The sequence below is a fragment of the Microcaecilia unicolor genome, chromosome 12 (genome assembly GCF_901765095.1).
Source record: "Microcaecilia unicolor chromosome 12, aMicUni1.1, whole genome shotgun sequence".
Classification (NCBI taxonomy): Eukaryota; Metazoa; Chordata; class Amphibia; order Gymnophiona; family Siphonopidae; genus Microcaecilia; species Microcaecilia unicolor.
In genome coordinates, this window is record NC_044042.1 from 75171256 (window position 1) to 75185098 (window position 13843).

Here is a 13843-nt window from a genome sequence, read left to right on the forward strand (position 1 = left end):
ACCTATAACCTTGTGCTATTAATATAGCCGCTGTATTTTGCAAAGCCTGTAATCCCCATATCAACTGTCTCAGTAAGCCTAACAATATGATATTACAACAGCCTAAGGGCAGAGAGAAGGCGGTGGAAATAGGAGGTGTGGGGGAAAGATATAGGTATGGGTAACATGGCAATAGAAGGTCAAACCAAGCTCAGTTCTTACAATTGTGAGTAGCCCAGAGGTGACGCTGGAAATCAGGTCCTTTCCAGCTCTGGCACAGACGATTGTGTTGTGGGCACCTGACACAGCAGGTCCATGGTCTGCTGTCACCATCAAACACATCTCAATGAACTGGCAGGCATATTTCGGTAGCCTGAGAGAGGAAAGAAATGCAAGTTACTTCTATATACACCCATGATATTCTCATCCGACTCTCCACTGTTAAAAGTACATTCAGCTGTCATGGATATCAGCCATCTTAGGTCCAGAAGAAAGCCCAAGTATGAACACAAATTCACAAAGTAACCCGAGTCACAGTGAGCTATTCTGCCTCAATTCTTTTTCTTTCTGTAGCCAAAGTGCAAGTAAGATAACCAGGCTCCTGTCTGAATGGTGGGCATGAAAAAAAAACCCAACTCATTCTTCCTCCCCATCACCTTAAGTTTATCAATTTGATATACCTCCTCTTTTGAAGCACGAATCGAGGTGGTTTACATATAACTATTCAGGTGCTTGCACTGTCCCTGATGGGTTCACAATATACTGTATATTGTACCTGGGTCAATGGAGGGCTAAGTGACTTGCTCAGGGTCACATGGAGCTGCAAAGGGAATTGGACCAGGTTCCCCAGGATGTTAACCCACTACCGACCGTTAGGCAGCAGTGGGAATCGAATCTGGTTCCCCAGGATCTTAACCCACTGCCGACCATTAGGCAGAAGGGAATCAAATCTGGTTCCCCAGGTCTGCAACTCGCTGCATTAACCATTAGGCCACTCTTTCACAATGAGCTTGGGCTGGCATAACCATAAGGCATACTAGGCAGCTGCCTAGAGGGCAGTTTCTCAGGGGCAGCAAAGAGCAACAGCAGTCAAAGCAACAACAGGTCCCAATAGCCACACAACTGAAAGAATCATCAGGGTGGACTTTTACCCGCAGGGAAGGAGGGTAGGCAACTTTCAACCAGCCCATTTACCCAAGTGAATGACTTTTGGGAACTGCCCTCTTTATGTAGATATGTATATACACAAAAGAATGATGTCCAAATTCTGCGTTTTTACGGTATTGAGAACATTTTATAATATAGCGGTGTAGCCATGATCAATCATGACTGTGGAATTTAACAATCAATACCTCAGAAAGAGAGCACGTGGTGGGGGGGGGGGGGGGGGGGCACACTAAAGACCTCAAAGTTAAGTGAGGAGGCACAAGGTCGAAGGAATGCCCAGCATGCCTAATACCATTGCAGTGGCCCTGGAAGAGCAGGGAAGCAGAAGCCATCATTGGAGGTAAATCCTTGATACAGCCACTCATTGAAGGCTTTTACAATTAACCAGATTCTGCTCAGAAAAATCTCCATTTCCCATCCTAACATCCTGTTCCACAAGCCAGACAGCTCTGGGAGAAATGCAAACTGGATACCCAGTATGGTCTTTATCTACCATCATTTTCTATGTTTCAGTTGCAAGACTACATTTATACACATATGTAACCACACTCGTAAGTCTAAGTGTTTGTTGCTTGTGGTGAATTAGACATTAAGAGGACATTATCAACATGGGGTACTGTTAAAATGGGTTATTTTACCACACTGATAACTCCCCCCTTTAGCCATACAGCAAAAACAAATTGAGAGACTCCCAGTTAATGTTGATCTTGACCCTACCTTCTCTGGAACCAGAGGAGACCCAGCACACCCCCGATGCCCAGGTCCTCCTTGAAAACTTCAGTGATGGGCATTCCGGCATAGATGAGCTCCTGACCACGCTCGTCACAGATGCTGGTCATGAAGGAGGCAGGCTTGCGGATCAGCCCCAGCTCCTGAACACAGGCGGAGAAAAGGAGATGATTTGGTCACTCAGCACACGAAGAGGATAGAACCATAGTACAAAATATGGCTGATATTGAAAAAGGTTTTCAGAATTTTTTTCCACCAGGTATATACACAGAAGAATGAATTGTCAACACCATATGAAATAGATGATTAGTTCACTAATTTACATTTATCTCAATTGCCCTAACAGGCTGTTGATAATTTAAATTTCCCAACAATGGGTATGGGAAATACAAAAACCCATCAAGAGTTTCCAATTTTGTAAAGCACCAGGACTAGATGTATATTGTGTAGAGTTTTATAAGTTATAATAGTTAAAAATATGTGGCAGAAGTGTTACGGCCATCTCAGCAGTATTTGGGAAATAAGCCGATAGTCAGTCTGTGGTTGATTAGATTAGCATGGGTGAGTGAATGCCGGAATGGCCACTTCCTTACTACAGAAATAGGACTATTGGGGTAGATAGTGACCCCAAGGCCCATTCAGGCTGCCTTATCCAAAGATTACTTGATATCTGGTTTCACTCTCACTTCACCCTAAGGGAATTCTGCTCCTGCTCCCCCACCCCCTTCCACAATCAGTCTGTATGAAAAAAGTGCTGCTGAAAAGTCTGGTGACAAAAGTCATGCTGCTCATGTTAGACCTACTAAAACCCCTTGCACGGGTCACTCTGTGGCAGCAGCAGTCCAGGTTGCTGTTATAAATGTTACTATTTGCAGAGAAAGGTGCACACCGTGTTCAGGAATAGACGATTCCTGGAGCCAGCCAAAAGATAATGCAGGCCAGATCTTCCCACATCATCAGGATTGGCTTTTTACCTCTGGTTCATTATGGAACACTACATGTTCTGTTAACCAGAAATGATTCACAACCAGATATGGTCTGTCCAGGCCCTCACTCGCCTCTCAAATGGGAAGAGACCATGACCTACCCTTGCCCAGGAATAGTCCATAGGCACTGTGGGAGGCGGCACCTCTTGGGCAGGCACAATCTCTCCTCTAGCAACCAGATCCTCATAGACAGACCTGGAAAGACAGCAAAGACTGGTAAGCCCTTCTCCTCCAGCATCTTTCATAAGGAGGTTCAGAGGGTACATGGTGCCACACTTACTGAATCACGTCTCCCAGCTCATCAAAGCTGCGTGGGACGAAGACTCCGGCTTCCTTCAGGGCTTGGTTTTTAGCTACTGCCGTCTCTGAGGCCTGATTGGCACAGGCCCCTGCATGGCCAAACTGAACCTAGCCATCACAAAGAAGATTAAATCATTCCAAAATCTACCACTCAAAAGATTACTGTTTTATAACAAGACACAGAAAAGGAGAAGGAATCCAAAGTACAAACAAACAAAAGAACCAAAAAAGCACCAAAGGCCTCCAGAGCTGGATTAGCAAAGAGTTCTTTATTAAAGGACCCGACACGGGCCATATTCTGGCAACCATGCCTGCATCGGGGTCTGATAAGAATGGCTATCCAAGTTTAAAAAACCATACGGTCCAGCTGCATCTGCTATATGGACAAAACGTTGTTCTAATTTTGAAGGGAAAGTCTGCATACCTCGGAGGAGAACATGGTGGCACATGTCCCAATACACCAGCACACCACAGGCTTGGTGATTCGGCCTTCCTTGATGCCCCAGCAGATCTTGTACTCCTCTGTCCCTCCAATCTGAAAAGGAAAGTTGGGAGAGACAGATTCAGAGAACAACTTAATGAGCCCCCGGAAACACAAAAAAAGATTTTTTACTGAAAGCACAGTTCCCTTGCTAATGCCTTCCCTCCTCCCTAGATGCACAAACATTTATCCAGGAAATAAATTAATACAAAGAAAGCCTTTAGCTAAAATATGTCCCCATCAGAGATGCCAAGTTGCCCAGTTCCAGGCTGGAGGTTCTGGGAGAAGCCTGCTTTGAACTTATAACCTAGTGCAGTGTGAGATTTGAAGTGCCCATCCTGCTTACTAAAATCAGTGCTAGTCCCATAATGCACCAGGATGGGGTAGTCAGAAATCTAGAACTGTCCCAAAATCTCCAGCCTGGAACTGGGTAACTTGGCATCTCTGTCCCATACTGTTCTGTCCCTACTCCCTATACTATGTAAATTCCAGCTGCTCCCAGCATTCCCAACTTTTATGTCTTGAGGCCATCCGCCCGCTCTAAATGCCATTTTGAATGCTCATATACTTGCTCCTGCCACCTTCTGGTGGGTGCAGAGAATGCCACATATTCAGGGGTCCTTTTACTAAGCCGCGTAAACGTCTATGCACGCCCAACACACGCCAAAATGGAGTTACCATGTGGCTCTTGCGGCAATTTCAATTTTTGACGTGTCTGAAAAATATTTTTATTTTTGGTCACGCGTATCGGACGTGCAGCAAGTGGCATTTGATGCGCGTAGGTCATTACCGCCCGGTTACCGCGTGAGACTTTACCGCTAGGTCAATAGCTGGTGGTAAGGTCTCAGACCCAAAATAGACGCGTGGCAATTTTGATTTTGCCACATGTCCATTTTCGGAAAAAAAAAAAGGCCTTTTTTACAGGCACGCTGAAAAGTAGATCGGTGCGCGCCCAAAACCCTCACCTACACTACCACAAGCCATTTTTCAGCGCGCCTTTGTAAAAGGACCCCTCAGTTTCTTACCTCTCCAAGCACGACAATCATTTTAACCTCTGGAGTGTCTTGATAGCGCAATACATGGTCCATGAAAGTTGAACCAGGATACCTGGTGGAGATGATAGAAGATACTTATCACATGTTTAATAAAATACATGCAGTATAAAAGCCAATATTGAAAAGCAAAGAAAACTAAACTGATTCACCAGTAAAGCTGTGAAGGTTCTTTTTGTTAAAATATATATCCAATTAAACAAAAATCATAAAGTCCAATTATATTTAAAGGAGAGAGAAACAGCTAGACACAAAATTGGCCAAAAGTATGCCCTAAATGAAGGGGATGAGGTAATATTCACACATTCAGTCAAGAAAAAAAAACCCAAAAGTTGCATAGGTACAGTGAGGGCTGTATGTGAATATGTGAAGACCCTGGAGGAGGAAGCATCACAAGAAAAATATTTATATGAACTGTAAATTCAATGTGTGTGTGTGTGGGGGGGGGGGGGGGGGGGGGGGAAGGGTGGACAAGCACAGTTCACCCAAAGTAGAGCAGGACATTTCAACACAAAACCAGCTCCAGTTCCTCTTTTAACATCATTTTTCTTCTCCTTATCTCAAGATAATGAAAAAAAACCCAAAAATGTAACCCCCTCTTGAACCTCTTTGGTAAGATGGGAAGGACAGGTGGTATAAGTGCATGGAAAGAAAACCACACTGAGTGAGATTTCCTGCTAACTCAGGTAGGAATTTTTTTTATCTCAACCATCTCAGTTTAGAAGCGCAAACCATCATTTCTAGAACCCACCTGTCTCCACCTATGGCCACACCCTCATACACGCCATCTGTGGTCCTGGAGATGATGTTGTTCAGCTCATTAGACATGCCCCCAGAGCGGGAGACGTATGCCACACTTCCAGGCCGGTAGAGCTTGGAAGCTAGGATGTTATCCAGCATGCCCCCCGTGTTTCCTATCTTGAAGCAGCCAGGATGGATGCCACCAACCTGGAAGAGGATTAATGGCAAGCCTTTACCAGTACAAAACAAACATTCATCTTGCATGCATTTCTTAGAACAGTACAATCTGTCATGTAGAAACAGAACATTTCAAATACTGTCTGTCTTCTGCCTGGAAATCTTAAAATGATCCTCTGGTTGGGCGGGGGGGGGGGGGGCAAATTCACTGACCTGAAGTAACCTGCAAGAGAATAGAGAGCTGAGGCTAACTCAACCTGGATCACAAATGAGGCCCAATGAAAGGATATGTTAAATTTAAATGGCTCCCAAAAGAACCATCCCAGGTCCTGACTCATTTTCATAGGGGGTCTTTTACTAAAGATTAGCACAAGTTATTTGCAGCAGGACCCATTTTATTCCTATGGGCTCTGCTTGAGATAACTCAAGCTAATCTTTAGTAAAAGACTCCCATAGTGCAGTGACTGATTTTTCAAATTAAAAAAATAAAATAAAAATTAGTATTATTTCAGCAGCCAGCGAGTGGAACGGACACACAGGTTAAGGAAGTCAACCTGGTCTGCTCTGTTCTCACCACCCTATCTACTGAAAGTCTTCTTTTGGGTGCTCATTTAGTGGTGTACAGACCACCTGCAGTGAAAGATATCACTCATCTTGTATGGTGGCAAGCCTGATGATAACGCTTTTCTCATCTACCCATCTCTTACCGTAGCAGGCCCAATGATGATAAAGCCTTTCTCATCTACCCATATCTTACCGTAGCAGGCCCAATGATGGTAACGCTTTTCTCATCTACCCATATCTTACCGTAGCAGGCCCAATGATGGTAAAGCCTTTCTCATCTACCCATATCTTACCGTAGCAGGCCCAATGATGGTAACGCTTTTCTCATCTACCCATCTCTTACCGTAGCAGGCCCAATGATGGTAACGCCTTTCTCATCTGCAGTCTTGATTAGCTTCCTGGTTAGTGCCTCTGGAATTCCCTCGGCAATAATAGCTATAGTGCGGATCTGTGGGGAGAGAGCAGAACCAGAGAGTGGTAAGCTCCAAATGCACACCCAGGTTCAGACCTTTACAGAGGCTCCCTCCAATAGTAAACCAGTGACCCATTAGTGTAAATTCTTAGATGCACTGCTATAACCAACCCCCTTTTAAACGCACATATGCACTGGTTGCCAGCCTTTGTGTTACAGAAAGGGGTGACCGTACTACGTGCCACTATAATAATTTCAAGTCCAGCCCTGGATTCTAACTCCACCCTCCAGTGCAGGCTGGATTATGTGGTCCTGTTGTGGCTGGACAGTAAGAGGGTAAATTTATAAAGAGGTGCCACAAATGTGCATAAAATGATCAGAATAGAGGCATATTCCTCTGTGGGAATACACCTGAACAAATGCCATTACTCTATAGCACGGTCCTAAATATGATGGCAATATAGTTTGATGGTGTGTGTACACATGGGTGGGGTGCACAGTTCCACATGAGCATGCTAGCAATCTAGGCACCAATATTAATACCAGCTCTATGGTAAAAACACTGTTCCAACTCATGAAAAAAAGTCATTCCTTGGATTTTATTACTGCTACTTCTTCTCAACTGTTATCTTTTTGTGACCGGTTTCCTGTACCTTGGTCTGACCATTATCTTTGTAATTTTACTTTAAATTTTTATTTGTCATGTTTTTCATGTCCTCAAGAGAAGGCTGTGGTTACCCAGAGTAAAATTTGTAGAGAAACTTTCTGGGGTTAAATTAAGTCTGTTTTACTGTTCTGGGATCTTGCCAGGTATTATTGACCTGGATTGGCCTTTTTGGAAACAGGATACTGGGCTTCATAGACCTTCAGTCTGTCCCAGTATGGCAACACTTGTGCACTTATATTCAATTTAATTTTGATACTCAGGATCCACAGTTATTGTTGTCAGATTGGTCAAGTAATATTGGTATGGCACTAGATGTAGTGGTACCACTACATACTAAATATTCCTCTAGTCTATACTCCTTGGTTTTTAAATTAATTAAAGGATATGAAGAGATTATGGAAAGTTCTACCTGTGAAATCAGAAAGAAGTACAGAGATTGTGGATACCTTTCAAAGTGCTCTGCTCAGACAAATAGTGAAGGAACCCACAAGGGAAGGAGCGACGCTGGATCTTGTGCTCACAAATGGGGAAAGTGTGTCTAATGTCCGAGTGGGTGCCCATCTGGGCATTAATGATCATCAAATGGTTTGGTTTGATATAACAGCTAAAGTGGAGATCAGCCACTCAAAACTCAGTCCTGGATTTCAAACATGTTGACTGTAGTAAAATGGGGGAGTACCGGAAGAAAGAGCTGATGAGCTAGGAGGACATATGAGAAGTGGAAAGACTGTGGTCCAGGCTGAAAGGAGCTATAAAATATGGCTATGGACCTTTATCTGAGGAGAGTAAATAAAAGCAAGAAAAAACGGAAACATATGGTTCTCCAAGCAAGTGGCTGACAAAATAAAGGCAAAAGAGTTGGCGTTCATGAAATAGAGAAAAACTCAAGAACAGGAACACCGGATGAAACTGAAAGAAGCCAAGAGAGATATATGTCTGGCAAAAGTGCAAGCTGAAGAACAAATGGCTAGAAATGGAAGGAGGGGAGAAAGAATTTTTTCAGGCACATTAGTGAAAGGAGGAAGACTAAAAATGGAATTGCGAGACTGAAAGATGCTATGAACCACTATGTGGATAATGATGAGGAAAAGCAAATGTGTTAAAAAAATACCTCTGTTCTGTATTCACAAAAGAAAATCCTGGAGAAGGACCATGATTGACTGGCAAAAGGTATATATGAGAATGGAGTGGATATAACGCTGTTCACAGAAGAAATTGTTTATGAACAACTTGAAAATTTGAAGATGGACAAAGCCATGGGACCGGACGGGATCCATCCCAGGATACTGAGGGAGCTCAGAGAGGTTCTGGTAGGTCATCTTAAAGATTTACTTAATAAATCCTTTGAGATGGGGGAGGTTCCGTGGGACTGGAGAAGAGCGGATGTGGTCCCTCTTCACAAAAGTGGTGACAGAGAAGAAGCTGGAAACTACAGGCCGGTTAAGCTTCACTTCAGTTACTGGAAAAGTAATGGAAGCAATGCTGAAGGAAAGGATAGTGAATTTCTTGGAATCCAATAGGTTACGAGACAACATGGTTTTATCAAAGGTATATCATGCCAAATGAACCTGATTGGACTTCTTTGACTGGGTGACCAAAGAACTGGATCGAGGATATGCATTTGACACGGTCCCTCATAGGAGCGGAGGCTCTTCAATAATCCTGACGGTTACTGGAAAAGTAATGGAAGCAATGCTGAAGGAAAGGTCCTGTAAAATGCTGACCAACAGGGGTGGGAGCCCTATTGGCACCAGTATTGTTCATGTGATGTCTGTGTAAATTGAATCTTGTCTTAAGCATCTGGCCTGTTTCTCCAATATAGCATCCTTCGTTAGGCCAGATGCTTAAGACAAGATTCAATTTACACAGACATCACATGAACAATACTGGTGCCAATAGGGCTCCCACCCCTGTTGGTCAGCATTTTACAGGACCAGGACACTGTACCAGTGACTTCACAGTGAGAATCCTGAAAGGTAACTTTAAAACCATACAAGAACATAAGACCTTTGAAGTCAGAATGATTGAATATTTTAACACCCAACAGAAAGGACTTAACAAGGATCTGGGGTTCCTAGCCCATTATAAACCATAAAGCTGTATTTCTCTGTTGATCACCCCACCCCTCACCTATCCACACCAATCCTGTTAGAATATCAATAATATGCTTTGATGTCCCCATGCATACCTCCTACCCACCCCCATCCTCCCACCCTATCAGACTGTCATAGTAATGCTTGAATGTTTTCACTTATATACACTGTCAGCTAGCACATTTGCTTATTTCTGATCTGACGAAGAAGGGCAACCTTCGAAAGCTAATCAAGAAATGTATTAAAGTTCTGTCCAATAAAAAAGGTATCATCTTATTTTCTTTTCCATGTTTTATTTTGTTTGATTTCTATTGATAACCATCTACAAAAGGATTGAGATTTAATTCTACTCATGAAATTTCATTTAATTATTATTCTGTAAAAATGTGGAATAGCTTGCCACATAAATAATTAGAATGTAACCTAACATTTAGTTTTAGGAAGGCTTTGAAATTTAACACATTTTTGGTACAGTATGAATGATCTGTTATACAGTTAATTGTAATTAGATCCTTTGTTATTACCCGCTTTTAATTTTTTTTTTGAAAGGGATTAAGCAGGTTACAAGTGTTCAACATAATGAGATCACAGCTAAATATTCTATAAAGAAAAGCAAGTGACTGCTTTCCTTTATAGTAGAGGTGTGCATGGGGATGGGGACAACGGGAAACCTGTGGATATCCGCGTTAGTGACAATAGTCATTAATATTGCGAGCATGGGAGAGGACGGGGACCAGATTATTTCCCTGTACACATCTCGGAAACTTGAAACATCAACACCTCAGCTAAAAAAAACAAAAAAACAAAACGAAAAATCTTACATATTTAACAATGTAATGATATAGATATTTAAAATTTAGAGTAAAAAATGAAAGAAAACATTTTTAACAAGGCAGGACCAATGATGAACTATCTGGAAGGCTGCCTTTGAAGTATCTTATGATGTACGGCTGTCGACAGTGCTGGAGTTATCGATAAGACTCTGTAGTTGATGGCCCCTATTTCCTTGTTTATCCTTATAGAATTTAAGGAATCTATGGCACCAATTGTTGGATGTTTTTGGTTTATATGTAAATTTTGAATACACTCTCTATTTGGACGTTTTATAGATATTGGTGTTTAACTTAAAGCAGTGACTGTGCTAGCTGAATACTGTTCCCAGTGTTCCTTACAAACAAAGGATCGTAAATCTTTCTCTGCCAGCACAAGGTTAATTGCTCAGCTCATACTCCCCCAACCCCCTCCATAAATGTTGGTCAGCCTGCACAAGATGACATCTTATATCCTAAGAGAATGTGAGTTACAGAACAGTGGCTCCGTCATGCCATAGCTGATGGCACGATGTGCGGAATAAGGACTTTCACAGACCCCTTGTTGCCTGGGACAGAGCAATATGGAGGCTGCTGACCTGGGGGTAGTTCATGGTTTCCATGGTGCTGTCATAGGCGGACCTCAGAGATGCAAAGTTGATGAGCACATCCACCTCTGGGTGCTTCTTCATGGCGTCTGCCATGTTCTTAAAGACAGGAAGTAGTATCTCCTTGTGGCCCCAATAGAATTTCTGCTTATGGTCTCCCCTGCTCAGAAAAAACAGTAAAAGTTTAATAAAATAAAATCCCACCAAGAGCATCCTGAGCTGCAATTGCAACCTGTGTGACATGCCCCCTAGTGACCCCGCCCTGCCCACTGCCCCACAGAGAAGACAATGGATGGGAGCGATTTCTGCAGCCACCTCACTCGCACAGCCCTCGGGACTGCCCTGCTGCAACTGGAAGTAAAAGTCAAGCAGTAATGAGGAGAGCTGACTTCTTGGACCAGTGGTGACTGGGGAAACAGTGTACTGGGCCAGCACCCACCAAACAGCACAGGTAACATCAGCTGGCTATCAAATGGCACCACCGAAGATGGGATCATAATGCAGGGCCATCCCTGAGGGCTGTGCGAGCAAAGTGACCACATGGGACACAAAAATTGCTCCCTGACCATCGTCTCCCGCTTGGCTGTGGCGCAATGGGCAGGGTGAGGGTGCACTACACAGGGTGTGATTCCAGGTCAGGATGATCCAGCTTTAATGGTATGACTAAATGCTGATAAATTTATCACAGTTCAAAAAATCAATTTGTTTTGACCTTATGTACTGCTTTGGCTAACTTCCTAGCTAACTGAGAAACAGATAAAAGTGAATCAAAGTCATGGAGCAAATTCTAATTAATAATTTGTCCACAATAAACACACGAATAATGTGGCTCCACTACATCATAAGCAGCCACAGAGCCTCATGAATTAATTTGCTACTGCAAAGTCTTTCCGTAAATCCACTTGGTTGGGAAAGCAATCAGATAATCAGAAGGCAGCTAGACTTGGGCCAGTTTCTGGGTTTTTGTGTTTGCATCTAGGTGCATTGCGGGATATGCAGTTCCTGTTTTTGCCATTTTGAAGGGAGAAATTAGGTCTTACCTGATAATTTTCTTTCCCATTAGTCCTTTCCACTATTCCAGAAGCTGTGGGATAGTTGTGTCCATCAATCAGCAGGTGGAGATAAAGAACAGATGCAACAGCCACATGGGTATATGCAAGTATGCCTCCTTGAAATTGAGGGCAGTGAGAAATTCTCCCGCTTGAACCAAGGCTATAACTTCTCTTAGCATCTCCATGTGAAAGCCGGATACTTTGAGGCAGCGGTTTAGTCCTGAGATCTAAGACCGGACAAAAAGGTGCCTTCCTTCTATGTGACAATTTAGTACACGGGATATCTGCCTTGTTTATGTTCGGACTGGGGAACTAGAACAAAGGCCCAGACTGCCAGCAAGGAATCTATGGTGGCCTGCACCTCGACCACCTTGGTTCCCTTTTGACAAGGAGACTGCAAGAAGAGAGGAGCGACTGGGCAGGAGAACTCCAACTTGTAACCTTCTTTAACAATATCCAGAACCCACTGGTCTGACGTAATTTTGTTCCACCGCAAAACTCCTGAAGACGTCCTCCCATTGGAGGAAGAGAAGAGTGGACCAGCCTCACATCATTTCAAAGTTCTGGAAGATTGGGAGCTCTAGCTGACTTCCTGTCTGCAAGAAAAGAAATATTGGAGTGCCTGAAAGTAGGACTTCTGACCATACTACCGACGACTAGGCCGGTACCGTCTGCCGTCTCAAAATCGAGAGTCCCCTGAAGACAGACGACCAGAGGCTTTCGGCTTATCTTCCAGCAACTGCTGTGGATTAGTTTCCCCCAGTTCTTTCACCAAGTTACTGAGAGGGCAGTATAACTAAACGTGACTTTGACACTGTATCCACTGCCCAGTGCCACAACCAGAGTTGCCGATGTGCCGTGACAGCCAAAGATATACTGCATACTAACCCATAACATGTCATAAATAGCATCCACCAAGTAGGCCAACCCTACTTCCAGCTGGGCGTTATGGCGCCTGTCTTGTGTTGCCGACTGTTGACTCCACTTCAGACATGCTCTTGCCACAAATGAACTGCACACTGTCACTTGAAGGCCCAAGAGGACACTTCAAAAGGCTTGTTTCAGCAAGCCTTCTAGCTTCCTATCCTTTAGGTTTTTTGGGGCGATTTCCCCCTCCACCAGCAATGTAGTCTTCTTAGTCACCACCATAACCAGAGAGCCCACCCTGGGAAGCTGCAATTTATCTTTCTCCTCTGGAACTAACTGGTAGAGGTGAGCCATGGTTCTTCCCCCCAGTGAGACCCATTCTGCTGTAATCAGGTCCTGAATATCTGGAAGCATTGGGAAGGCCTTAGAAAGACCTCCGAAACCTCTCATGATAGACGAAGACGGAAGTCCTAACGCCGAAGCAGAAGGCTCCTCAATGGAAAGCACTACCAGTACCTCAGAAATGAGAGTACAGGGCTCCTCTTTATGAAATAACGTCAATACTTTTGAATCATCCCCCTCCTCACGAGGGAGCTCTCCCTCTTCTAATGGTTCCTTCAACGATGGCTCCTCTGAATAGACTGAGGCCACGTCAGATAAGGAGGAAGAAGCAGAGATAGCCTCATCTGTCTATACTTCTGGAGGTCTAAATGAGATCTCTTAGGAGCCGGAGAGGCAGCGGGATGAAAAACTGAAGTACCTTGTGGCAACCATGACTGCCCCTGCTTCAGTAAATAGGCCTTGTGTAAGAGCAATATAAACTCTAGAGAAAGTAAAGATCCCCGATACAGCCAGCATATTCGGATGCTGCGCCAAATCAGAAGATCTGCTGCCGCTGACCGTTTCCTCCAAGTCCCACAGGATTCCCAGCTTTTATGCGCTGCAACGCCCTGACGCTGGCCGGTGGGTCCCACAGCGTAAACACTGCTTAATTGCCTCCACGGGAGTTGCCATTCAATCCATCACCAGTGCAGAACATGTCCCAAGCAGTGAGTCAGGATCCCTTCCCTGCACCAAGTAGAACTTGAAGCCCCCCCAAGCAGTTCAGAGTCAAACCACTAACAGCTGCTCCTCCCAAGCTCACAGTCTCCACGTCTAA

The 13843-nt window shown here is 44.0% G+C and overlaps 1 protein-coding gene across 1 annotated transcript in view; it reads right to left on the minus strand.

Annotated features, from left to right (window-relative positions):
* The window catches only part of ACLY (ATP citrate lyase), a 79275-nt gene that overhangs the window by 12210 nt on the left and 53222 nt on the right, over positions 1-13843 (minus strand). Inside the window, exons 15-23 of the mRNA XM_030220551.1 lie at positions 10757-10925; positions 6520-6624; positions 5446-5642; positions 4668-4749; positions 3586-3696; positions 3142-3269; positions 2963-3056; positions 1864-2018; positions 202-352 (exon numbers count right to left, since the gene is read on the minus strand). Coding sequence (XP_030076411.1) covers positions 202-352; positions 1864-2018; positions 2963-3056; positions 3142-3269; positions 3586-3696; positions 4668-4749; positions 5446-5642; positions 6520-6624; positions 10757-10925 — 1192 coding nt within the window. The remainder of the gene's footprint in view (positions 1-201; positions 353-1863; positions 2019-2962; positions 3057-3141; positions 3270-3585; positions 3697-4667; positions 4750-5445; positions 5643-6519; positions 6625-10756; positions 10926-13843) is intronic.